The sequence below is a fragment of the Scyliorhinus torazame genome, chromosome 4 (assembly GCF_047496885.1).
Source record: "Scyliorhinus torazame isolate Kashiwa2021f chromosome 4, sScyTor2.1, whole genome shotgun sequence".
In the NCBI taxonomy this organism is placed as follows: domain Eukaryota; kingdom Metazoa; phylum Chordata; class Chondrichthyes; order Carcharhiniformes; family Scyliorhinidae; genus Scyliorhinus; species Scyliorhinus torazame.
In genome coordinates, this window is record NC_092710.1 from 219,554,181 (window position 1) to 219,579,176 (window position 24,996).

The 24,996-nt window shown below is 49.0% G+C and overlaps 1 protein-coding gene across 6 annotated transcripts in view; it reads left to right on the forward strand.

The window, feature by feature from the left end:
• tbc1d32 (TBC1 domain family, member 32) overlaps nt 1–24,996 on the forward strand; it is a 452,053-nt gene that overhangs the window by 15,160 nt on the left and 411,897 nt on the right. For all 6 annotated transcript variants that reach the window (XM_072499364.1, XM_072499359.1, XM_072499363.1 and 3 more), the window contains one exon: nt 23,518–23,676. In XM_072499364.1, the coding sequence (XP_072355465.1) occupies nt 23,522–23,676 (155 nt within the window). In that variant the 5' untranslated portion in view covers nt 23,518–23,521. The remainder of the gene's footprint in view (nt 1–23,517; nt 23,677–24,996) is intronic.

Here is a 24,996-nt window from a genome sequence, read left to right on the forward strand (position 1 = left end):
CACCACCGGGTTCGTGGTGTACCTTTTCGGTGAAAACGGTAGCGGCGCCGTCACCAGCGCCTCTAGACTCGTCCCTTTACAGGACCTTCTCTCCAGCCTTTTCCACGCCGCTCCCTCACCCTCCATCATCCATCTACGTATCATTGCCACATTGGCGGCCCAATAATAATCTCCCAAGTTCGGTAGTGCCAGTCCTCCTCTGTCCCTACTGCGCTGAAGGAACCCCCTCCTTACTCTCGGAACTTTCCCTGCCCACATAAAGCTCGTAATGCTCCTATCTATTTTATTAAAAAAGGTCCTGGTGATTAAAATAGGGAGACATTGAAATGCAAATAAGAACCTCGGGAGGACCATCATCTTAATTGCTTGCACCCTGCCCGCCAGCGATAAAGGCTGCATGTCCCACCTCTTAAAGTCCTCCTCCATTTGTTCTACCAGCCGTGTCAGATTAAGTCTGTGCAAGGTTCCCCAACTGCTAGCGATCTGAATCCCCAAGTATCGGAAGTTTCTTTCCACTTTCCTTAGTGGTAAGCCTTCTATCTCTCTACTCTGGTCCCCTGGATGTATCACATATAATTCACTCTTCCCCATGTTTAACCTATACCCCGAAAATTCCCCGAACCTCCTCAAGATTCGCATAACCTCTATCATCCCCCCCGCTGGGTCCGACACGGATAGCAATAGGTCATCCGCGTATAGCGAGACTCGGTGTTCTTCTCCCCCTCTAGTCACCCCTCTCCATTTCCTGGAGTCTCTCAGCGCCATGGCCAGAGGTTCAATTGCCAGCGCAAACAACAATGGAGACAGCGGGCATCCCTGTCTTGTTCCCCTATATAATCGGAAATACTCCGATCTATGTCGACCTGTAACTACGCTTGCCGTCGGTGCCCCATAAAGTAGTCTAACCCAGCGAATAAATCCGTTCCCAAACCCAAACCTCCTTAACACTTCCCATAAATACTCCCACTCCACCCTATCAAATGCCTTCTCTGCGTCCATTGCCGCCACTATCTCTGCCTCCCCCTCCACTGAGGGCATCATTATCACCCCTAATAGCCGTCGCACGTTAACATTCAATTGTCTCCCTTTTACGAACCCTGTCTGGTCTTCGTGCACCACCCCTGGGACACAGTCCTCTATCCTCGATGCCAGCACCTTTGCTAGCAGTTTGGCGTCCACGTTCAATAGTGAAATAGGTCTATAGGACCCACACTGCATCGGATCTTTGTCCCTCTTCAAAATTAGCGATATTGTCGCCTCCGACATTGTCGGGGGTAGTGTCTCCCCTTCCCTGGCCTCATTGAACGTCCTCGCCAACAACGGGGCCAACAAGTCCACATATTTTCTGTAGAATTCCACCGGGAACCCGTCCGGCCCCGGAGCCTTCCCTGCTTGCATGCTTCCCAGTCCCTTAATAACTTCGTCCACCTCAATCGGCGCCCCCAGGCCTGCCACCGCCTGCTCCTCCACTTTCGGGAACCTCAACTGGTCCAGGAACTGCCGCATCCCCTCCTCTCCCTCTGGGGGCTGAGACCTATACAGCTCTTCATAAAAGGTCTTAAACACCTCATTTATCTTTCCTGCCCTTCGCACAGTGTCTCCCCTTTCATCCCTAATTCCCCCTATCTCCCTCGCTGCTGCCCTCTTTCGCAGTTGGTGCGCCAACAGGCGACTAGCCTTTCCCCCATATTCATACCTCCTCCCCTGTGCCTTCCTCCACAGTACTTCCGCCTTTCTGGTGGTCAGAAGGTCAAACTCGGTCTGGAGTCGTCTCCTCTCCCTGTACAGCTCCTCCTCCGGGTTCTCTGCAAATTCCCTGTCCACCCTTAAAATCTCCCCCAGTAATCTATCCCTTTCCTTGGCCTCTGTTTTCCTTTTGTGGGCCCCAATAGAAATCATCTCTCCTCTGACCACCGCTTTTAGTGCTTCCCTGACCACTCCCACAGGGACCTCGCCGTCGTCATTGACCTCCAGGTATCTCTCGATACACCCCCTCACTCTTGCACACACTCCCTCATCCGCCATCAGTCCCACATCTAATCGCCAGAGTGTTCTCTGCTCCCTGTTCTCTCCTACTTCCAGGTCCACCCAATGTGGGGCATGATCCGAAACCGCTATGGCTGAGTATTCAGCTTCTTCCACCCTAGAGATCAACGACCTTCCTAAAACAAAAAAATCTATCCGGGAGTACACTTTATGGACGTGGGAGAAGAAGGAATACTCCCTAGCCCTGGGTCTAAGAAATCGCCATGGATCCACTCCCCCCATTTGGTCCATAAACCCCTTAAGTACCTTGGACGCTGCCGGCCTTCTTCCAGTCCTTGAGCTGGATCTATCAAGCCCCGGGTCCAGCACCGTATTGAAGTCCCCTCCTAAAATGACGTTTCCTGCCTCAAGGTCCGGAATACGCCCCAGCATCCGTCTCATGAACCCCGCATCGTCCCAATTTGGGGCATACACATTAACCAACACGACCTCCATTCCCTCCAGCCTACCACTCACCATTACATATCTACCTCCACTATCTGCTACGATGTTCTTTGCTTCAAATGCTACCCGTTTCCCCACCAAAATGGCCACCCCTCTGTTCTTTGCGTCCAGTCCTGAGTGGAACACCTGTCCCACCCATCCTTTCCTTAGCCTAACTTGGTTCGCCACCTTTAGGTGCGTCTCTTGGAGCATAACCACGTCTGCCCTTAGTCTTTTCAAATGCGCGAGCGCTCGGGCCCTTTTTATCGGTCCATTCAGGCCTCTCACGTTCCACGTGATCAGCCTCACTGGGGGGCTACCTGCCCCCCTCCCGTGTCGACTAGCCATTACCTTCTGTTTAGAGTTCTTTAAGGAGGTAACAAGGAAGTTAGACAAAGGAGAACCAGTGGACATGATTTATTTAGATTTCCAGAAAGCTTTTGACAAGGTGCCGCATAGGTGATTGTTAAATAAGATAGTATTGAGGAAGCGGGGGAGTGCAGAAGGACTTGGACAGGCTAGGAGAGTGGGCAACGAAGTGGCAGCTGAAATACAATGTGGAAAAATGTGAGGTTATGCACTTTGAAAGGAGCAATGGAGGCATAGACTATTTTCTAAATGGGGAAATACTTAGGAAAATGAAATGAAAAATGAAATGAAAATCACTTATTGTCACAAGTAGGCTTCAAATGAAGTTACTGTGAAATGCCCCTAGTCGCCACATTCCGGCACCTGTTCGGGGAGGCTGGTACGGGAATTGAACCGTGCTGCTGGCCTGCCTGGTCTTCTTTCAAAGCCAGCGATTTAGCCCTGTGCTAAACCAGCCCCAGTCAGAAGCACAAAGGGACTTTGGAGTCCTTGTTCACGATTTTCTTAAGGTTAACATGCAGGTTCAGTCGGCAGTTTGGAAGGCAAATGCAATGTTAGCATTCATGTCGAGAGGGCTAGAATACCAGACCAGGGATGCACTTCTGAGGCTGTACAAGGCTCTGGTCAGACCCCATTTGGAGTATTTTGAGCAGTTTTGGGCCCTGTATCTAAGGCAGGATATGCTGGCCTTGGAAAGGGTCCATGGGAGGTTCACAAGAATGATCCCTGGAATGAAGAGCTTGTCGTATGAGGAACGGTTGAGGACTCTGGGTCTGTACTTGTTGGAGTTTAGAAGGGTGAGGGGGGTCTTATTGAAACTTTCAGGATACTGCGTGGCCTGGATAGAGTGGACTTGGAGAGAATATTTCCACTTGTGGGAAAAACTAGAACCAGAGGTCACAATCTCAGACTAAAGGGACGATCCTTTAAAACCGAGGTGAGGAATTTCTTTAGGGTGAATCTGTGGAACACAGCAGAAGGCTGTGGAGGCCAAATCACTGAGTGTCTTTAAAAAAGAGATAGGTTTTTGATCAATAAGGGGATCAGGGGTTATGGGAGAAGGCAGGAGAATGGGGATGAGAAAAATATTAGCCATGATTGAATGGCGGAGCAGACCCGATGGGCCGAGTGGCCTAATTCTGCTCCTATGTCTTATGGTCTTGTGGTCTTCCATGCTTAACATCCCAGGCCCAAAACACTCATTCCAGGTTTAGCAACATTTCACTTGCATCTCTTTCAATTTGATCTATTGCATTCGCTGCTCCCAATGTGGCCTCTTCTATATCAGAGAGACCAAACTAGACTGGGTGATCGCTTTGCTGAACATCTTCGGTCTGTACACATTGAGGGCCCTGACCCTCCTGTGTCTTGCCATTTTAACACAAGACCCTGCTCCCATGCCTGCATGTCTGTCCTTTTGCAAGGTGGAGGAACAGCATCTCCTCTTCCGGTTAGACACGCTACAGCCTTCCGGTCTCAACATCGAATTCAACAACTTCAGATGGTTAGCTCTACTCCACCCCGACCCCTTTGTTTTTATTCCATTTCACTCTATCTGTCTTTTACAGTTTATTTCTTTCTTGTCTTTAATGTATATATTTCCCCTCGCCCCCCCACCCCTCCTCCCTCTGTCACAGCTTACCCTCTGATTTTAGTATCTCTGTTGTTTGGCCTTTCACACCTTTTATTCTCTGGGGACTGCCAACACTCTTTTCCCTTGGTTTCTGTGGCTATGACTCATCTTTCATTCCCTCACCCCACAGTATCAATACCTCCCATTTTCTATGTCTTTTAGCTTTGACAAAGGGTTATCTGGACTCAAAACATTAGCTCTTTTCTCTCCCTACAGATGCTGCCAGACCTGCTGAGATTTTCCCTATTATTTTTTGATTTGCACTCTGTCCTATGTTATAGTTACTGTTGGTGCCTCTAAACCGTGCCCGTTACTATTACGGGCAGGATTTAGAGAGAACTGAAACCCTTATACCCATTGCCTTTCTGTCCATAATCATTGTGTATTGTGTTTTTTGAAAATGAAGATGTGTAATTCTTAGCCCACCGCTAAATGTAGACAATTTAAATAATAGTAACAAGCTTAGATTATTTATTCATGCGTTCACCCCAAAAGTAAACGTTACTTCGCTCGCACACAAACATATGCTCACACATGCAAGAGAAAAATAGTTCAAGTGACAAGTGCACATTTACAAGCTGTAGCAGGAATAGTTTCATAGTTCATGTGTTTGGCTTGCGTAGGAAAAAAGTAATTATGGGCCTGCTGAAGGCAGCGTATTCGTAAGAGTTTGGATAAAAGGGATATTTTCAGGATGGGAATCTGTAACTAGTGGAGTTCCACACGGATCAGTTCTGGCCACAATTATTTACAATATATATTAATGACATGGAAAGTGACTATACAATTGCCAAATTTACGGATGACACAAAAATAGGAGGGAAGGCAAGTAGTGAGGATGACACAAGGAGTCTACAAAGGGATTTAGACAGATTAGGTGAGTGGGCAAAAATTTGGCAGATGAAATATAATGAAGTAACATGTGAAGTTATGCACTTCGGGAGAAATAATAAAGGAGCTGAATATTATTTAAATTGAGAAAGACTGGAGAAAACTGCAGAACAGAGAGATTTGGGGGTCCTCGTGCATAAATCACAGAAAGCTATCACGCAAGTTCAGCAGGTAATGGGGAAAGCCGATCGAACATTGGCCTATATTTCGAAGGGAATGCAGTATAAATATGGAGCAGTCTTGCTAAAACTATACAAGGCACTAATTAAACCATACCTGGAATACTGTGAACAGTTTTGGTCCCTTTCTAAGGAATGAGATACTGGCTTAGGAGGCAGTCCAGCGAAGGTTCACGTGCTTGATCCCGGCATGGAGGGATTTTCTTATGAAGAGAGGTTGAATATGTTGGGCCTGGACTCAATGGAATTTAGAAGAGTGAGAGTCGACCTTATTGACACACGTAGGATTCGCAGGGGGGTTGACTTGGTAGAGCCTGTACTGCACTGTAATGTTCTATGTTCTATGCTGAGAGGTTGCTTCCCCTTGTGGGAGAGTATAGGACCAAAGGGGACCATCTCAGAGTAAGAGGCCACCCATTTAAGGAGGTAGCACGGTAGCACAGTGGGTAGCATTGTTGTTTTGCACTCTGTGTGGAGTCTACACGTTCTCCCCGTGTCTGCGTGGGCTTCTTCCGGGTGCTCCGGTTTCCTCCCACAAGTCCCGAAAGACGTGCTGTTAGGTGAATTGGACATTCTGAATTCTCTCTCTGTACCCGAACAGGCGCCGGAATGTGGCGACTAGGGGCTTTTCAAAGTTGCTTCATTGCAGTGATAATGTAAGCCTACTTATGACAATAATGATTAATATTATAAGACCGAGGAGGCGGAATCTGGTATTTTGAGACTTGGGCAGAGAAATGGCAAATGGAGTTTAATACGGACAAGTGTGAGGTAATGCATTTTGGTAGGTCTAATATAGAAGGGAAATATACCGTAAATGGCAAAACTCTTAGGAATATAGAAAGTCAGAGAGATCTGGGCGTAAAAGGTCCACAGATCTTTGAAGGTGGCAACACAAGTGGGCAGGGTAGTCAAGAAAGCATACGGAATGCTTGCCTTCATTGGACGGGGCATCGAGTATAAAAACTAGCAAGTCATGCTACAGTTGTATAGAACCTTGGAAAGGCTACACTTGGAATATTGCGCACAATTCTGGTCGCCACACTACCAGAAGAATGTGGAGACTTTGGAGAGGATGCAGAGGAGGTTTACCAGGATGTTGCCTGGTCTGGAGGGTGTTAGCTATGTGGAGAGGCTGAATAGACTCGGACTGTTTTCATTAGAAAGACGGAGATTGAGGGGCGACCTGATAGAGGTCTACAAGATTATGAGGGGCATGGATAGAGTGGATGGACAGGCACTCTTTCCCAGGGTAGAGGGGTCAGTCACCAGAGGGCATAGGTTTAAGATCCGTGGGACAAAGTTAGAGGCGATGTGCGAGGCAGGTGTTTTACTCAGAGGGTGGTGAGTGCCTGGAACGCATTGCCAGGGGAGGTTGTCGATGCAGATACATTAACGGTGTTCAAAAGGCATCTTGACAACACATGGATAGGATGGGTATAGAGGGATATGGCACAGGGAAGTGCTGAGGTTTTGGCCGATGTTGGTATCATGACCAGTACAGGCTTGGAGATCCGAAGGGCCTATTCCTGTGCTGTATTGTTCTTCTTTGTGCTTCTTTATTCTTTGAATCGTTTCTCTTGAATTTAGTGAATCTATGGAATTTTTACCACTGTGGAGAGCTGTGGAGTCTGGGTTGTTAAATATATTCAAGGCTGAGACAGACAGATTTTTAATCAGCAAGGGATATGGGGATAAAGCGGGAAAGTAAAGTTGAGGATCATCATATCAGATCAGTCACAACTTATTGAATGGCGGAGCAAACTTGATGGGCCGAACGGCCAACTTCTGCCCCTACGTCTTATGATCTGTTTGCATGTGTGCACAAATTATTGAAGATGGCAAGGTAGGTTGAGAAAGTAGTTAATTAAGAAAGCATGTGCGATTCTGGGATTCGTAAATAGAATACAAAAGCAAGGAAGTGTATGATAAACTAGTATTAAATTCTGGTTAGGCCTCAATTGGAGCATTTTGTCCAATTCTGGGCATTGGACTTCAGAAAAGATATGAGCGAGGTGTAGAAAAGATTCGCGAGAATGGTTCCACGGCTGAAGAACTTCAGTTATTTTGATAGTTGGGAAAAAACTGGGGCGGTTTTCCTTGGGTCAGAGAAGGTTGAGTGGAGATTTGATAGGTGTGCCGAGAATGCTTAAGTGCATGGACAGAACAAATGGAACAAACTGTTCCCGAGAACCAGAGGACACCAATTATAAGGTGTTGGCAAAAGAAACAATGGTAACATGATGAAACATTTTTATGGGCATTATGAATTCTCCCTCCGTGTACCCGAACAGGTGCCGGAGTGAGGGGATTTGCACAGTAACTTCATTGCAGTGTTAATACTTCTCAGGAAACTAAGGAAATTCAACATGTCCACATTGACAGGTGCACCATAGAAAGCATCCTATCTGGCTGCATCACAGCCTGTTATGGCAACTTCTCGACCCAAGACCGCAAGAAACTTCAGAGAGTCGTGAACACCGCCCAGTCCATCACACGAACCCGCCTCCCATCCATTGACTCTACCTACACCTCCTGCTGCCTTGGGATAGCGGGCAACATAATCAAAGACCCCTCCCACCCGGCTTACTCACTCTTCCAACTTCTTCCATTGGGCAGGAGATACAAAAGTCTGAGAACACGCACAAAACGATTCAAAAACAGCTTCTTCCCCGCTGTTAGCAGACTCCTAAACGACCCTCTTATGGACTGACCTGATTAATACTACACTCCTGTATGCTTTACCCGATGCCGGTGTCTGTATTTACATTGTGTACCTTGTGTTTTCTTTTCATGTACTAACTGATCTGATTGAGCTGCACACACAAAAATACTTTTCACTGTACCTCTGTACACGTGACAATAAACAAATCCAATCCAATGTAAGCCTACTTGTGACACTAATAAAGATTATTGTTATTATTTAAAAAAAAATGTTTTAATAGATTTTTGCACAAAGTATATTTTGCCGTTATGTACACAGGATATGATATATCTATATATATGTAAGTAGGCATCCGTTTGTGCCGGCGAGGCACTTCCGGAGGGCAATCCTCGAATGGATCTGGTGCCGGTGTTGCCCCTCGCTTCTCCCGGTCGGATTTTGCCGCCGTTGTCTTCGTGCACGCTGCCGCTTCAGCCGGCCCTCCCGTCCTCCGCCTGTGTTTTCCTTTTTCTCTGTTCCTGTGGATGTCAGGTTGGTTAACATTTCCCTGCCTCCCTGGCTCTCCTCTATTGTTCCCTGTCTCTTTTCTCCTCCCCCCCCCCCCCCCCCCCCCCCCCCCAATGCGGTTCGCCTTTCCTTTCCTCCTCAACCCCCCACCCTCCCCACCCTGTGGTTCGCCTTTCCTTCCTCTTAGAATGAGTTGTGTCCCTCCCCTCCCGTTCTATCTCCCCCTCTTCTGCTTTGGCTGCTTTCCCCTGGTTCCTGGCTATTCTTCTTCTTGTTTGTTGGCCACAAACAAGTCCCGGAACAATCGGGTGAATGGCTCCCATGTTCTGTGGAAGCCGTCGACTGACCCTCGGATGGCGAATTTAATTTTCTCCATTTGGAGGGATTCCGAGAGGTCGGAAAGCCAGTCTGCAGCTTTAGGTGGTGCTGCTGACCGCCAGCCGGACAGGATTCTACGTCGGGCGATCAGGGAGGCAAAGGCAAGGGCGTCTGCCCTCCTCCCAGTGTTAGATCTGGCTGGTCTGAATCCCGAAGACCGCCACTTTCAGGCATGGCTCTACCTCACCCCCACCACTTTGGACATTGCCTCGAAGAAGGCAGTCCAGTACTCCACAAGTCTGGGGCATCCTTGGCACCGTTCACATCTGTCCTCCACCTCTGGGAAGATCCTACTCATATGGGTTCATGTTAAGTGGGCTCTATGTACCACTTTTAGTTGCGTCAGGCTGAGCCTTGCGCAGGTGGAGGTGGAGTTGACCCTATGCAGTGCTTCGCTCCAGAGTCCCCACCCTATCTTGATCCCCAGGTCCTCCCATTTCCTTCTTGTTGCGTCCAGTACAGTGTCAGCCCCTTCTACCAGTCGGTCGTACATGTCGCTACAGTTTCCTCTCTCTAATATGCTTGCGCCCAGTAACTCTTCCAGTAATGTCTGTCGTGGCGGTTGTGGGTACGTCCTTGTCTCCTTTCGTAGGATGTTTCTGAGCTGCAGGTACCGTAGCTCGTTCCTCCTAGTCAGTTGGAATTTCTCCGTCGGTTCGTCCAGAGTCGCAACCCTGCTGTCGTACTATAGGTCCCTGACTGTCAGTGTCCCCTCGTCCTGTCTCCACCTTTTGAAGGTGGCGTCGGTCAGTGCTGATGTGAACCTATGGTTGTTACAGATAGGAGCTTTGTCTGACATTTTGGTCAGGCCAAATTGCTGCCGCAGCTGGTTCCAGGACTGGAGGGTGGTTATCACCACCGGGCTGCTGGAGTGTTTTTTGGGTGGGGATGGGAGTGCTGCCGTGGCGAGGACCCGGAGGGACGTCCACTTACAGGAGGCCTCTTCCGCGTGCACCCACTCGGCTTCTGGCGCCTTGATCCATCGCCTTACTCGCTCGGCCGTCGCCGCCCAGTGGTAGTGCTCTCTGCCGCCCTTTTGGATCCCCCTCTGGACTTTTGCCGCTCTGAGCGCAATTGCTAGTGACTCGATCGCTAGGGCGAACAGCAGCGGGGACGGTGGGCATCTTTGTCTGGTCGGGAGTTGATGTTGTTTGCCCGTACGCTCGCCATGGGAGCGTTGTATAGGAGTTTTTCCCAGGAGGTGAATTCTGTTCCAAGCCCGAACCGTTTCAGTACCTCAATGAGGTATTTCCATTTGACTCTGTCGAAGGCCTTCTCTGCGTCTAGGGAGGCGATCACCTCTGGTGTTCTCTCCCCAGAGGGGGTCATTATCACGTTCAGCAGGCGCCTGATGTTGTAGATAAGCGGTCTACCTTTGACAAAGCCCGTCTGGTCTTCTGCGACCACCTCTGGCACGCAGTCTTCTAGCTTTTTGGCTAGAATCCTGGCCAATATTTTGGCATTTGCGTTCAGCAGTGAGATAGGTCTGTATGACCCACATTCCGTTGGGTCTTTATCTTTCTTAGGTATCAGCAAGATTGAGGCCTGTGCTAGCGTGGGTGGCAGTGTGCCCTTGGCCAGCGAGTCTGTGAACATCACCCGCAGGTGCGGGGCCAGTGCTGTCGCAAAATTTTGTAGAAGTCCGCCGGGAATCCATCCGGTCCAGGTCCCTTCCCCGCCTGCACGGAGCTTATGCTGTCCATGATCTCTCCCAGTGCTAGTGGTGCTTCCAGGCCCCGTTTTCTGCCCTCTCCCACAACTGGTATGTCCAGTCCATCAAGGAACCGTTTCATCCCGGCCTCCCCTATTGGGGGCTTTGCGGTGTACATCTCTTGGGTAAAAGGCCCTGAATGCATTGTTGATCTTTTCTGGCTCTGTTTGTAATGCGCCTCTAGTATCCCTGATTTGTGCAATTTCTCTGGTGGCTGCCTGCTTTCTCAGCTGGTGTGCCAGCAGCTGGCTGGCTTTGTCTCCATGTTCGTATAGGGTCCTACGTGCTGGGCGGAGTTGAAGCACTGCTTTATTGGTGGAGAGCAGATCAAAGTTCCTTTATAACTCTTTCTTCTCCGCTTGGAGCTCTACGGTCGGCGCCTGGGAGTATTTACGGTCTACCTCCAGTATGGAGTCGACCAGCTGCTGCCTAGCCGCCCTTTCCTCCCCATCTCTTTGCGCTTTGTAAGCGATGATTTCCCCTCTTAGTACGGCCTTTAGCGATTCCCAGAATGTGGAGGGTGAGACCTCCCCATTTTGATTGTTCTCCGTGTACTCTGCTATGGCCCACGATATCTTTTCGTTGAAGGCTTGTCAGCTAGTAGGGCAACGTCCAACCTCCATGTGGGGCGTTGGGCCCTGCCCGTCTCCAGCCTCACGTCCATGTAGTGTGGAGCGTGGTCTGATATCACAATTGCGGAGTATTCCACTTTATCTATTCCCGGAAGCACCATTTTCCCCACCACAATTCTGGTGTATACGTTGTGTACTGGGGAGAAGAAGGAAAACTCCTTCTCCCCTGGGTGGGTGAACCTCCAGGGGTCCACCGCTCCCACCTGTTCCATAAAGTGACTGAGCTCCCTTGCCATGTTTGAGGTTTCCCCATCTTGGAGTTTGATCTGTCAGTCGTTGGGTCCTGTACACAGTTGAAGTCCCCACCATGATTAGCCGGTGCGTCGCTATGTTAGGGATTTCTGCCATGGTCTTCTTGATGAAGCTCGTGTCGTCCCAGTTGGGTGCGTACACATTAACTAGTACTACCGGTGCCCCATCCAGGGTCCCGCTAACCATGACGTACCGTCCCCCTGGGTCCGTAACCATCTTTGTCGCCCTAAACATCGTCCATTTGCTGATCAGTATTGCCCCCCTGGCCCTTGTCCCGTAACAGGAATGGTAGGTCTGTCCCACCCAGCCCTTTCCTACCCGCAGTCGGTCCTGCTCACTCAGGTGCATCTCTTGAAGGAAGATTATGTATGCCTTCATGTTTCTTAGGTGATTGAGGACTCTGGATCTTTTCACTGGGCCGTTGAGTCCCATTACATTCCAGGTGACTATTCTGGTGGACGGCTTCAGTCCCCTCGCTCCTGTGGGATTAACCATATTCACCTGGTGGACGTGCCCCTGCCCTCCTTGTTAGGGGGCCGCCCAGGATGGTCGCTGTCACTGCTCTCTCCATGCGGTCGGGCCCCTCTGTTCCGGGGCTTCCCTCCGTCCAGGGGGCCCCCGCCATGGTCGCCTGCTGTGTGGCCGCCATGCGGGTAGCCCCCTTCACTTTGGGGTTTCCCTTTGCCCAGAGGCCGTACTGGGTGGATGCTTGTTCCGAGCCCTTGGTTGCGGCACTCTGTAGCCTTATTGCTGTTTCTTTTCTAGACTTGTTTGTCCCTCCGTCCCTGTGTTCCGCACCCCTTGTGCCACTCCCCCCCCCCCCCCCCCCCTTTCTCCCCCTCTCCCGTATGTCCCTCCTTTGTCCCTCTTTCCCTTGCTCCTGTCCCCATTTGCCCTCCCGCCTCTGTTGAGTGGTCCTACCCACCCTCTGCCTGGCGCCGTTCCCTGTGTTGGGGGCACGCTGCGGCCCTGCTATTTTGCATGTCCCCGGTGCTAGCTTTCTTGATAGTGCGGCGACCCCCCTCTAGGGAGTTACTGTCTCACTTCTCCCCTGCCCAGCCTCTGCGTTTTTTCGCCCACTCTTCCCCCGCCCTACCCTGCTTGCTCACCCTCATCTGCTACTCTCATACCCTTGTGCTGGGCCCTGGTTTCCCACCTATGTCGGTCTGTTGGGTAGCGGTTTGCTTTTTGTTCAGGGTGCGCTTGCCATGTTGGGGGTGGGGGCGGAGGGCCTGGCATTGCCTCACCACCCCCCCCCCTCCTGGTCGGTGCGTTGTTGCCCCTTACCAGGGGCCCCGTATTTCTACCCTCGCTGTTGGTTTTCCAGCCCATGTCCTTCGATAAATTTGTTTGCGTCGGCGGGGGATGTGAAGAAATACTTTCCTTCTTGGTATGTGACCCAGAGTTTCGCTGGGTACAGCATACCAAAGCGCACCTTGTTCCTGTGAAGGGCTGCTTTTGCTTTATTGAATTTGACCCGTCTCTTGGCGAGGTCTGCCCCAATGTCCTCGTACACCCTAATGAGGTGCCCTTACCATCTGCAGGTTCTGTTTTGCCTGGCCGAGCGCAGGATAGTTTCCCTGTCTTTGTACCGGTACAGTTTGGCTATAACTACCCTCGGGTGTTCCCCCGCCCTGGGTTTCGGGCGCAGCGATCGGTGTGCTCTGTCCATTTCTGGTGGGTTGGGGAAAGCTACCCTCCCCACAAAGTTGCCCAGCATCTCGGCCACGTAGGCCGTGGGGTTTCTACCCTCGATCCTCTCTGGTAGGCCATTATCCTGACATTTTGTCGTCTTGAGCGGTTTTCCTGGTCGTGCACCCTGCCCTTCAGGCTCCCTTGCGTTGTGCCCAGTCTCGCCACCTCCTTCTCCAGGGCCGTGATCCGGTCGCTCATGTCAGTCGCAACCCTCTCCAGCTCCTTAATGCTCACCTTTTGGGTTTCCAGTTTCTCCTCCTGGGCTTCCAGTTTCTTCTCTGCTCTGCCCAGGGCGAGCCGCACCCCCGCCAGGGCCTTGGCCATTGCTGTCTGTACTGCGGCCTCTATGTCTGCTTTGGTCCCTGCCTTGCTTTATTGCTGGTGTTCCCTCAGCGCCTCGGCAAAGGCTGCCTTCCAGTTCCCCTCTGGCCCAGGGGGAAAAAGCTCCTGTCCGCCCAGTTCTTTTAGTTGCGGCGAGGCTTCCATTCCGTCGCTTCGTGTGCCAATTAGCTAGTCTTGAGTGGGATTGTGTATTGCCCCGTTTGCTCTTGGTGCCCTTTCTCCCTCTGCTTTGGCTCCCTTCTGGCATTTTTTTTTCTCTTTCCCCCTTATTCCCCCCCTTTCCCTCTTTTTCTCTCCCCCGCACCCCCCCCCCCCCATTCCTTATGAGGAGACCCTTTTCAGGTAAGTTTGGTTTTCTATTTTGAGAAGCGTGGAAGGAGAGAGGGAGTGTTCTGTTCCTTTAACAGTTTTCTTTTTCTAAGTCTTTCTTTTCTTTTTCTTTTTTAATCTTTTTTTCATTTTCCCCCCCTTTTTTCCCCCTCAAAAAGGGAATTTTTGTTTTCTTCTTTCCCCCCCCTCATCTCACTCACCCTAGAACCAGAGAGAGAGAGAAAGTCTTCTCGGGCCGGGAGTCCCCCTTTGTTCCACCGCTGCCTACCTCGTGGCGGTTGCCGCTGGGGGGGGGGGGCGGGCTCGGGCCTCGATGCTGGCTCGGACCCCGCTTTGGCTCAGGCCGCCGCTCCTCCTGCCCCCGCGCTTCGCTGCCCCGTGTTGTTTCATAGATTATCATAGAATTTACAGCGCAGAAGGAGGCCATTCGGCCCATCGAGTCTGCACCGGCTCTTGGAAAGAGCACCCTACCCAAGGTCAACACCTCCACCCTATCCCCATAACCCAGTAACCCCACCCAACACTAAGGGCAATTTTGGACACTAAGGGCAATTTATCATGGCCAATCCACCTAACCTGCACATCTTTGGACTGTGGGAGGAAACCGGAGCACCCGGAGGAAACCCACGCAGACACGGGGAGAATGTGCCGACTCCGCACAGACAGTGACCCAAGCCGGAATCAAACCTGGGACCCTGGAGCTGTGAAGCAATTGTGCTATCCACAATGCTACCGTGCTGCCCTGTTGTGCCGTTGTTGTCCTGTGCCCTGCTGCTGCCCGCGTTCTGCTTTGCAGGGAGGAAGGGGAGGGGTGTGTGTGGCCCGGTCGGTCAGGCCGGCTCGCAGGCCCGCGCTCCACTGTGACGTCTCCGTGGGGGTGTGTGGGGGGGGGGGGGTGCGATGTGCGCGACTCTCTGGTCGCTTCCTGGTCTCCAGCCCCCGGCTCCTCCGCGTACCTTTCCTCCCTCCAGCTCCTTACGGCCTCCTCTCCTTCTCCCCGGGGGGGCTCTCCCCTTTTGCTTCTCCTGCCACTCGCTCTGTTCCCGAGCGCCCGGGTCTTCGGCCTCGCCCCGCCTCAGAGTCCGGGTCACTCCCTTCTCTCCTGCTCTGCAGGGGCACAGTCCGCCTAGCTCGCGCACCCGGGCGCGCATTCTTTGTGGGGGGAACGGGGCGCGACTATGTTTCCCCCCCCTCCGGAGCTCCTCTATGTGCGACCGCTCCCCTCCGCCGCCGGAAGTCGAATCCGATTATTGTTATTATTACCTGTGGGTGTGGTAGAGGCAGGAAGGGAATAAGATAGTTGTCTTAAGAAAATATTTTTGCATGGCTACAGGGAAAAGATGGGAAAGTGGGCCTGGAAATTTCCATTTGCAAAGGTGAAGTGCTGAATGGCTGCTGGGCAGAAATCTGGCAAATGGTGTATAATGTGGGAAAATATTCATTTTGGCGGTAAGAATAAAAAAGATGCTTATTTAAATGGTGAACATAAGAACATAAGAACTAGAAGCAGGAGTAGGCCATCTGGCCCCTCGGGCCTGCTCCACCATTCAATGAGATCATGGCTGATCTTTTGTGGACTCAGCTCCACTTTCCGGCCCGAACACCATAACCCTTAATCCCTTTATTCTTCAAAAAACTAGCTATCTTTATCTTAAAAACATTTAATGAAGGAGCCTCTACTGCTTCACTGGGCAAGGAATTCCATAGATTCACAACCCTTTGGGTGAAGAAGTTCCTCCTAAACTCAGTCCTAAATCTACTTCGGCCTTCATTGGCCGGGGCATTGAGTATAAGAATTGGCAAGTCATGTTGCAGCTGTATAGAACCTTAGTTAGGCCACACTTGGAGTATAGTGTTCAATTCTGGTCACCACACTACCAGAAGGATGTGGAGGCTTTAGAGAGGGTGCAGAAGAGATTTACCAGAATGTTGCCTGGTATGGAGGGCATTAGCTATGAGGAGCGGTTGAATAAACTCGGTTTGTTCTCACTGGAACGAAGGAGGTTGAGGGGAGACCTGATAGAGGTCTACAAAATTATGAGGGGCATAGACAGAGTGGATAGTCAGAGGCTTTTCCCCAGGGTAGAGGGGTCAATTACTAGGGGGCATAGGTTTAAGGTGAGAGGGGCAAGGTTTAGAGTAGATGTACGAGGCAAGTTTTTTACGCCGAGGGTAGTGGGTGCCTGGAACTCGCTACCGGAGGAGGTGGTGGAAGCAGGGACGATAGTGACATTTAAGGGGCATCTTGACAAATACATGAATAGGATGGGAATAGAGGGATACGGACCCAGGAAGTGTAGAAGATTGTAGTTTAGTCGGGCGGCACGGGCTTGGAGGGCCGAAGGACCTGTTCCTGTGCTGTACATTTCTTTGTTCTTTGTACTTCCCCTTATTTTGAGTTATGCCCCCTAGTTCTGCTTTCACCCGCCAGTGGAAACAACCTCCCCGCATCTATCCTATCTATTCCCTTCATAATTTTGTATGTTTCTATAAGATCCCCCCTCATCCTTCTAAATTCCAACAAGTACAGTCCCAGTCTGCTCAACCTCTCCTCGTAATCCAACCCCTTCAGCTCTGGGATTAACCTAGTGAATCTCCTCTGCACACCCTCCAGTGCCAGTACGTCCTTTCTCAAGTAAGGAGACCAAAACTGAACTCAATACTCCAGGTGTGGCCTCACTAACACCTTATACAATTGCAGCAGAACCTCCCTAGTCTTAAACTCCATCCCTCAAGCAATGAAGGACAAAATTCCATTTGCCTTCTTAATCACCTGTAAACCAACTTTTTGCGACTCATGCACTAGCACACCCAGGTCTCTCTGCACAGCAGCATGTTTTAATATTTTATATTTAAATAATAATCCCTTTTGCTGTTATTCCTACCAAAATGGATAACCTCACATTTGTCAACATTGTATTCCATCTGCCAGACCCTAGCCCATTCACTTAGCCTATCCAAATCCTTCTGTAGACTTCCAGTATCCTCTGCACTTTTTGCTTTACCACTCATCTTAGTGCAAACTTGGACACATTGCCCTTGCTCCCCAACTCCAAATCATCTATGTAAATTGTGAACAGTTGTGGGCCCAACACTGATCCCTGAGGGACACCACTAGGTACTGATTGCCAACCTGAGAAACACCCATTAATCCCCACTCTTTGCTTTCTATTAATTAACCAATCCTCTATCCATGCTACTACTTTCCCCTTAATGCCATGCGATCGCTGAGCACAGAGTGCAGAGGAATCGGTGGTGTCTCAGTGCATAAATCATAAAAAGTTAGTATACAGGTACAGCAGGTAATTAAGAAAGCTAATAGAATGTTATCATTGAGGTGAATTGATTGCCAAAGTAGGGAGGTTATGCTTCAGTTGTACAGGGATGGGGGCAATCTTTTCTTTCCGCCTTCGCAACGGTCTCCACCATGGCGGAGGCAGAAGAGACCCCCTCCACTGTGCATGCGTGGGATGCCATGAGCGGCCGCTGACGCTTCCGCACATGCGCCGCCCGGCAATGTCATTTCCGCGCCAGCTGGCGGGGCGCCAAAGGCCTTTCCCGCCAGCTGGCGGGGCGGAAATCAGTCCGGCGCAGGCCTAGCCCCTCAAGGTTAGGGCTCGGCCGCTCAAGGTGCGGAGGATTCCGCACCTTTGGGGCGGCGCGATGCCGGACTGATTTGCGCCGTTTTTGGCGCCGGTCGGCGGACATCGCGCCGATTACGGAGAATTTCGCCCCATATCTTTGGTATTGTGTACAGTATTGGTCTCCTTATTTTAGGAAAGATGTAAGTAAATGCATTAGAAGCAGTTCAGAGAAGGTTTACCAGACTAATTCCAGGAATGGGCGAGTTATGTTATGAGGAAAGGTTAGAGAGATTAGGTTGGTATCCACTAAAGTTTTGAGTAGTAGGAGACATCCTGATAGAAACCTTTAAGTTCCCGAGGGTCATTGACAGGGTGGATGTGGACGTTTCTCTTGTTTGAGAATCTTGAACTAGGGGTCACCGTTTTAAAAATAAGGGGTTGCTCAGTTAAGGTGGAGATGAGGAGAGAAGTATTTTGTCTGAGAGTTGTGAGTTTCTGGAACTCTCTTCCTCAAAAAACAGTAAGAAGTCTTACAACACCAGGTTAAAGTCCAACAGGTTTGTTTCGAATCACTAGCTTTCGGAGCACTGCTCCTTCCTTGGGTGAATGAAGAGGTATGTTCCAGAAACATATATATAGGCAGAGTCAAAGATGCTAGACGATACTTTGAATGCAAGTCTTTGCAGGTAATTAAGTCTTTACAACGCTACAACAACAGATGAACGGACATCGCACGACAATCGTCAGGCAGGAATGTTCCCTTCCAATTGGGGAACACTTCAGCAGTCGAGGGCATTCAGCCTCTGATCTTCGGGTAAGCGTTCTCCAAGGTGTCCCCTAGGACGCGCGACAACGCAGAATCGCTGAGCAGAACCTTATAGCCAAGTTCCGCACACATGAGTGCGGCCTCAACCGGGACCTTGAATTCATGTTGCATTACATTCACACCCGCCCCCCCCCTGGGTTTGCGAAATCCTACCAACTGTCCTGGTTTGAGACAATTCACACCTCTTTAACCTGTGATTATCCCTCTCTGCAGTTGCTCTGTTTGGACCTGTAAAGACTGAATTACTTGCAAAGACCTTCCCGATCTTCTTCCAAAGGCCTTTTTCCGGAAACTGGATGCAGCGATTTCGGAGTTTATAATGGCGGGGAAGGTACCTTGGGTGAAGAGGGTATTGCTGCAGAGGCAGAAAGGCGGGTTGGCATTACCAAATCTGTTGCACTATTACTGGGGGGTGAATGCGGTGAAGTGGTAGTGGGAAGGAGAGAGGTTAGAGTGGGTTGGGATGGAGGAGGGGTACTGTAGGGGGTCCAGCCTGAGGGCCATGGTGACAGCAGTGCTTCGACTGGCACAGTGGAGGTATACAGTGAGCCCGGTGTTTCAGTTCACGATTAGGGTGTGGAACCAGGTGAGGAGGCACTTTAGGATGGAGGGGATCTCGGTGCTAACACCGCTGTGTGGGAACCATGAGTTTAAGCTGGATGGAGACAAGTGCCGTGTATAGGAGTTGGGGAGAGGTGAGGCTGGTGAGTGTGAGGGATTTATTTCTCGAGGAGAGGTTTGCAAGCCTGGAAGAGCTGCGGGAAAGGGTGAGTTGCCGAAGTGAAGCGAGTTCAGGTATCTACAAGTGAGGGACTTTGCGTGGAAGGAATGGAGAGGGTTCCCAAGGTGCCAGAGTGTACCCTGTTAGAACTGTTGCTGCTCCCAGATATGGAAGGAGAGGGTATGATTGGGGATATATATGGGTGGCTGGGGAGCAGGGGGAAGTGCAGGAGAAAGTGGGGATTAAGGAGAAATGGGAGGAGGAACTAGCAAGGAGATAGGATGAGGACTGTGGAGTGAGCTGATAAGTACGGTGAATTTGACCTCATGTGTGAGGGTGAGTTTGATTCAGTTTAAGACGGTGCTTAGGGTGTATATGAATTGGGCGAAGATGAGTGGATTCTTCCAGGGGGTGGCAGATGAGTGTGAGAGCGCGCATATATTCTGGGGCTGAGAAGCTGGAGAGATACTGGGGGGGGGGGGGGGGGCGGGGGGGGGGGGGGGGGTTGGGACGTTATCAAAGATTAGGGTAGAGGCATGGTCGGACCCTATGGCGGTGATGATTTTTAAGGATGGTGAAAATGCCAGAGCTGACTGAGGGGAGGATGGCCAATGTTGTGGCCTTTGCCTCTCTTATTGCCAGGTGAAGGATTCTGTTGGAATGGTGGTCAACAATGCTACCAGGGGGGTAGTGGCCTGGCTGGGGGACCTGTATGACTTTCTCCGGCTGGAAAAGATCAAGTTCGAATTCAGGGGATCAACGGAGGGCTTTGAGATACAGTGTGGACAGTTCATGACCACGTTTGAGGAATTGCTCATTGTGGGTGGGGGGAGGAGGGGATAGGTTGTAAAGGGGGTAAAGTGTGCACAAACTGAACTGTGAGGTGGAGAATGGTTTCTGATTTATTTATGTTTTTGTACGTTTGAATATGTTTGGAATAAAATACATTTTAGAAAATGACATTGGGTGAAAGGTTATTGGGAGTAGGCAGGAATGTCTAGTTGAGGTCAGAATCAGATCAGCTGATCTTATTGAATAGTGGAGCAGGCTCGAGGGGCCTAATGGCCTACTCCTAAATTATATGTTCATCCTATGATTCTATCTTCATGTAAATGAATACGAAGTCATGGAAAAAAATACTTGAGACCACAAAAGCCAAGTTTTATTTGCGTAATTCTGCAGCTGAGAATGACAACTTGATTTTCTGGTTTCAGCTATAGACGCAATGGCAGGATTGCTTTTGAGAGTGCAGGTTCCAGATATATCTGTAATTGTGTAATGCTATCACATCTCACCAAAGGTTATTTCTGATTGGTCAGGAGGGGTATGACTGCTTAGAATATTAGTGGCAGATGTAGAAATTGTGAATTCATATTAGAGAAGCTTTTCAGAAAGTATAAAATTGGGAAACATGACTTTGCTTCCTTGTTGAAATTTGTGTTTGCTCACACTGGGAAATTTTTATCAGTCCAGCCTAAACACTACTTATTCAGAGGAAAATTGGGACTGAAATTACAGTTTCTCAATTTCAAAAAAATAGTAGGGGTGACCAAAAAGTGGAAATATGCTAAGTCTACTTGCAGAAAAACAAGCAAAAGTGAAATTTTCAAGATCTAATGGCAGAAAATCCAGATGCATAACATTTTTTTTTTTTGGATGGTCTTAGTGGCCCGTCTGCTGCAGCATGTGCACTTCTGTTGTGAATCGCGCCAGACATCATATTTCTAAGCATGTTGGAGTGTGCCCACTGAGTGTCTACCAGAAGAATGCAGAGTGGGCAGTTGTGATGTCATTTAGCATGTAAAACTAATTTGTCTGCTGCTTTTTGGAGCTGTGAGCTCCAACTCTCATGTGTTCAGTAATAGGAAGGGACCCCAACCAGTGCTATTTAAAAGGACCAACGTGACTATCTGGACCCACTACTTCTGAGAGTTTGCCTCCTGGTTATTGTGGATACATGATATCTCTCCGACTTCCACTTACTCTGTCAAGGCCTGCAGTGCAGTGTAATATCTTGGAGGCTTTTCTCTCCTATGTTGTGACAATCTTCATGACTTTCTCAGGTCTGAATTGGTGTAGAATGTGTTCCAGAACCATCTGTGGGTAAAGTGCATGCCTAAGACCTACAGGCTAGCTTTAAAGTAGTGCAGACTAATTTCAACAGGTTCAGGCCTCTCTTGAATTTGGGCCATCTGCTGAAGCATGCAATCACGAGTCCAATTAGCGCTGATGGCCAGAGTTGCTCCCTGCATTCGAAGCAATGGGCATCACAATTCCTGCGCCTGTTTGTAGGACCTATTGAATTTGTCCAGCCCCTGAATGTTTTCTAAATTTTACTCATTCTTTGACACAGTGTGTCTTTTAATTTTAATGAATCTGGAATTTTCATGCTGTCTGTTCTTCAATGATACTTAATCTGATTATCTGACAATTCAAATATTTCTCACATTAAGTTTCTTACTTTGTTGTGCTATTTAGAATCTTAGGACTGTTACAGCACAGAAGGAGGCTAATGGCCCATTTGTGTCTGTGTTGGTCTTCTGACTAAGCAATTTGCCTAGTGCCACTTCCTGTGCCCTTCCCCCATATCCCTGTAAATGTTTCCTTTTCGGATAGCTTCCAATTCCCTTTTCAATGCCTCAATTGATGATGCCTCCACTATGCTCTCAGACGGTGCATTCCAGATTCTAACCACTTGATGAGTTAAAAGCTTTTCCTCATGTTGCCATTGCTTCTTTTGTCAATTATCTTAAATCAGTCCCCTCTGGTTCTCAATCCGACCACCTCTAATGGGAACATCTCTATCTACCCTGATTTTGAATATCTCTATTAAATATCCTCTCAACCATCCTGTCTCCAAGGAAAACAGTCCCAACTTCGCCAGTCTTTTTCCTGAATGTTTTCTGCACCCTTCCTAAAGTGTTGCAAATCTGGACGCAATACTCCAGTTGAGGCCGAACCAGGTTTTATACAGGTTTTGTGCTCGATACCCCTGTTGATAAAGCACCCACCTTAATCCTGTAATTCGTAACCCCATCCAACCTTTGGGCAATTTAACATGGCCAATCCGTCTAATCTGCACATCTTTGGACTGTGGGAGGAAACTGGAGCACCCAGAGGAAACCCAGGCAGACATAGGTATAAAGTGAAAACTCCCACACAAATAGCCACCCAAGGCTGTAATTGAACCCAGGTCCCTGGTGCTGTGAGGCAGCAGTGTTAACCACTGTACCACCGTGCTGCCCCTGGCACCTCATGTAATTTATGCACATACACACACAGACCCTCTGCTCCTGCACCCCCTTTAGAAATGCACCCTTTGTTTTATATTGTCTCTGTGTACTTCCTGCCGAAATGAATAATTTCATACTTCTCTGCATTAATATTTACCTTTCGCATATTCCCCCATTCCACCAACCCATCTATATCTTTTTTAATTTTCCCAATCCTCATGGTTCACAATGCTTCCACGGTTTGTATCACTTCAAATTTTGAAATTATGCTCTAGGCACGAAGGCCTAAGTCATTCAATATATGTGAGGAATAACAGGGATCTTTAGCGAGATTCTCCGACCCCCCGCTGGGGGATGCCTGTCCCGCCAGCATGGATTAAACCACCTCTCTTACCGGCGGGACAAGGCGGCGCGGGCGGGCTCCGGGGTCCTGGGGGGGGGCGCGGGGCGATCTGGCCCCGGGGGGTGCCCCCACGGTGGCCTGGCCCGCGATCAGGGCCCACCGGTCCGCGGGCGGGCCTGTGCCGTGGGGGCACTCTTTTCCTTCCGCCTTCGCCACGGTCTCCACCATGGTGGAGGCGGAAGAGACTCCCTCCACTGCGCATGCGGGGGGTGCCGTGAGTGGCCGCTAATGCTCCCGCGCATGCGCCGCCCCGCAATGTCCTATCCGCGCCAGCTGGCGGGGCACTTCCGCCAGCTGGCGGGGCGGAAATCAGTCCGGCGCGGGCCTAGCCCCTCAAGATTAGGACTCGGCCGGTCAAGGGGCAGAGGATTCCGCACCTTTGGGGCGGCGCAATGCCGGACTGATTTGTGCCGTTTTTGGCGCCGGTTGGCGGACATCGTGCCGATACCGGAGAATTTCGCCCCCTAACTCTGATCCCTGGGGAACTCCACTATAAATCTTCCTTCAATCCAAAAGAACAACGGGTCACTAGTTTCCTATCACTCAACTAATTTGATATCTATATTGCTGCTGTCCTTTTGTGTTCACTTCCTTTATTTGTGTTGATTAATTCATTTTTTGGTGCAGGCACATCTTTGAGTTATCAAGAATAGACTGTATTGTCACATTCTGAAGTTTGTTTTCATTATATTTACAGCAAAATGTCTCGCCTATCTAGCAAGGTTGAATCAGAGCTTCAGCCTTTGCTTAGGCAACTACTGAAGAGCATAAAGGAGAGAATCTCAGGAGCACCTTCAGTCGAATGTGCAGAAGAGATCTTGCTACACTTGGAGGAAACTGATGAAAATTTTCACAAGTATGTTGAGAAAATGCCACCACTGGTTGATTTACATTCTAATATGAGGTTGGCCCTAATTGATTTATAGTTGCAAATGGCATTCAAACACTCGTTTTCTTGGAACAAAATTAACCTAGAAGGTGGTAAGAAATAGCTGACATTTGTTCCATAGTTCTGTATGACTTCAGGTAAGGGGAATCGAACTTCAGTACTTGCTGCACTCACCTTACTCTTTCCTCAATAGAGGATAGCATGGATCAAGGTGGGAAGTGTAAAAATTACAAACATAAATTGAAAAGACTTTCAGAATATGGGAAAGTTTAAAAGTTTTATCTAAAAGATGTTATGAGAATATGGGAAAGGATGTTATCTGAGAATATGGGAAAGCAAATGAAAATTGTTGTTTGAATGACAAAATAATTGGGAACATTCCATTTGCTTCCTGTGCTGTCACATGCAGCTGTAACGATCTCCACTTTCAGTGTCGCACGTCAGAGGCAAAAAAAGTGACATTCTTTTTCTTGGATTAAATGATGGTCGTGATTATTTATCCTCCACTTCTTACAAAATATTTTTTATGGCCAACTTAAACTGATTTTGTTCTATTTTATTGACTCTTCATTTTGGACTGTAAAAATGTGATCTGGGTTTTGGTACAGTTTGATTTAATATTTGAGCCAGATGTTAGCATTACTGCATCTAATCAGCCATAACACTTACCCGGAGAAATATTAAATATATTATCGGGAGAACAGAAGGTAGATTTGGATCACTTCAACTCTCTGACCTACCAGTGATGTCAGTGTATAGAACTTAAGCAAAATACAAGGCTGTGAATTTCCCCTATGAAGAGGATGGTAAAATGCATCAAAAGCAGAAATTATTAGAAACCAAAGCCTATTATAAATAATATTTTATAATATATGTTACAAATGAAATTAAGAATAAATTTTAGCCAGAAGCCGAAGTATATTTTCTTATCCTGTGTTCTCCACTCTGCACCATTTTCCAGTTGAGAGTGGTTGGTAATATAGTTCATCTCAAAGTTCAGTGGGAGATTCTCAAAAGTTACATTGCCTATTGCCTCTCCAGGATCGTCCTCCAAGCACCTGTCTACCCAACCCCAGCTCATCTTCCACTCGGAACCATTTGGGCGTTGCTTTTTCTCTGATGGTGCCAATGAGATTAGTAACTCATCATATTATAATATAAATTTCTTAGTCTGTGCTACTTTGGTCATTCCAACTTAATTTTCTATTCTAATAGAGTTCAAAACCTTTTGGGTGTTGAGGTAGAAGATCAGCCATGACCTTTTTGAATAGCGGAGCAGGCTCGAAG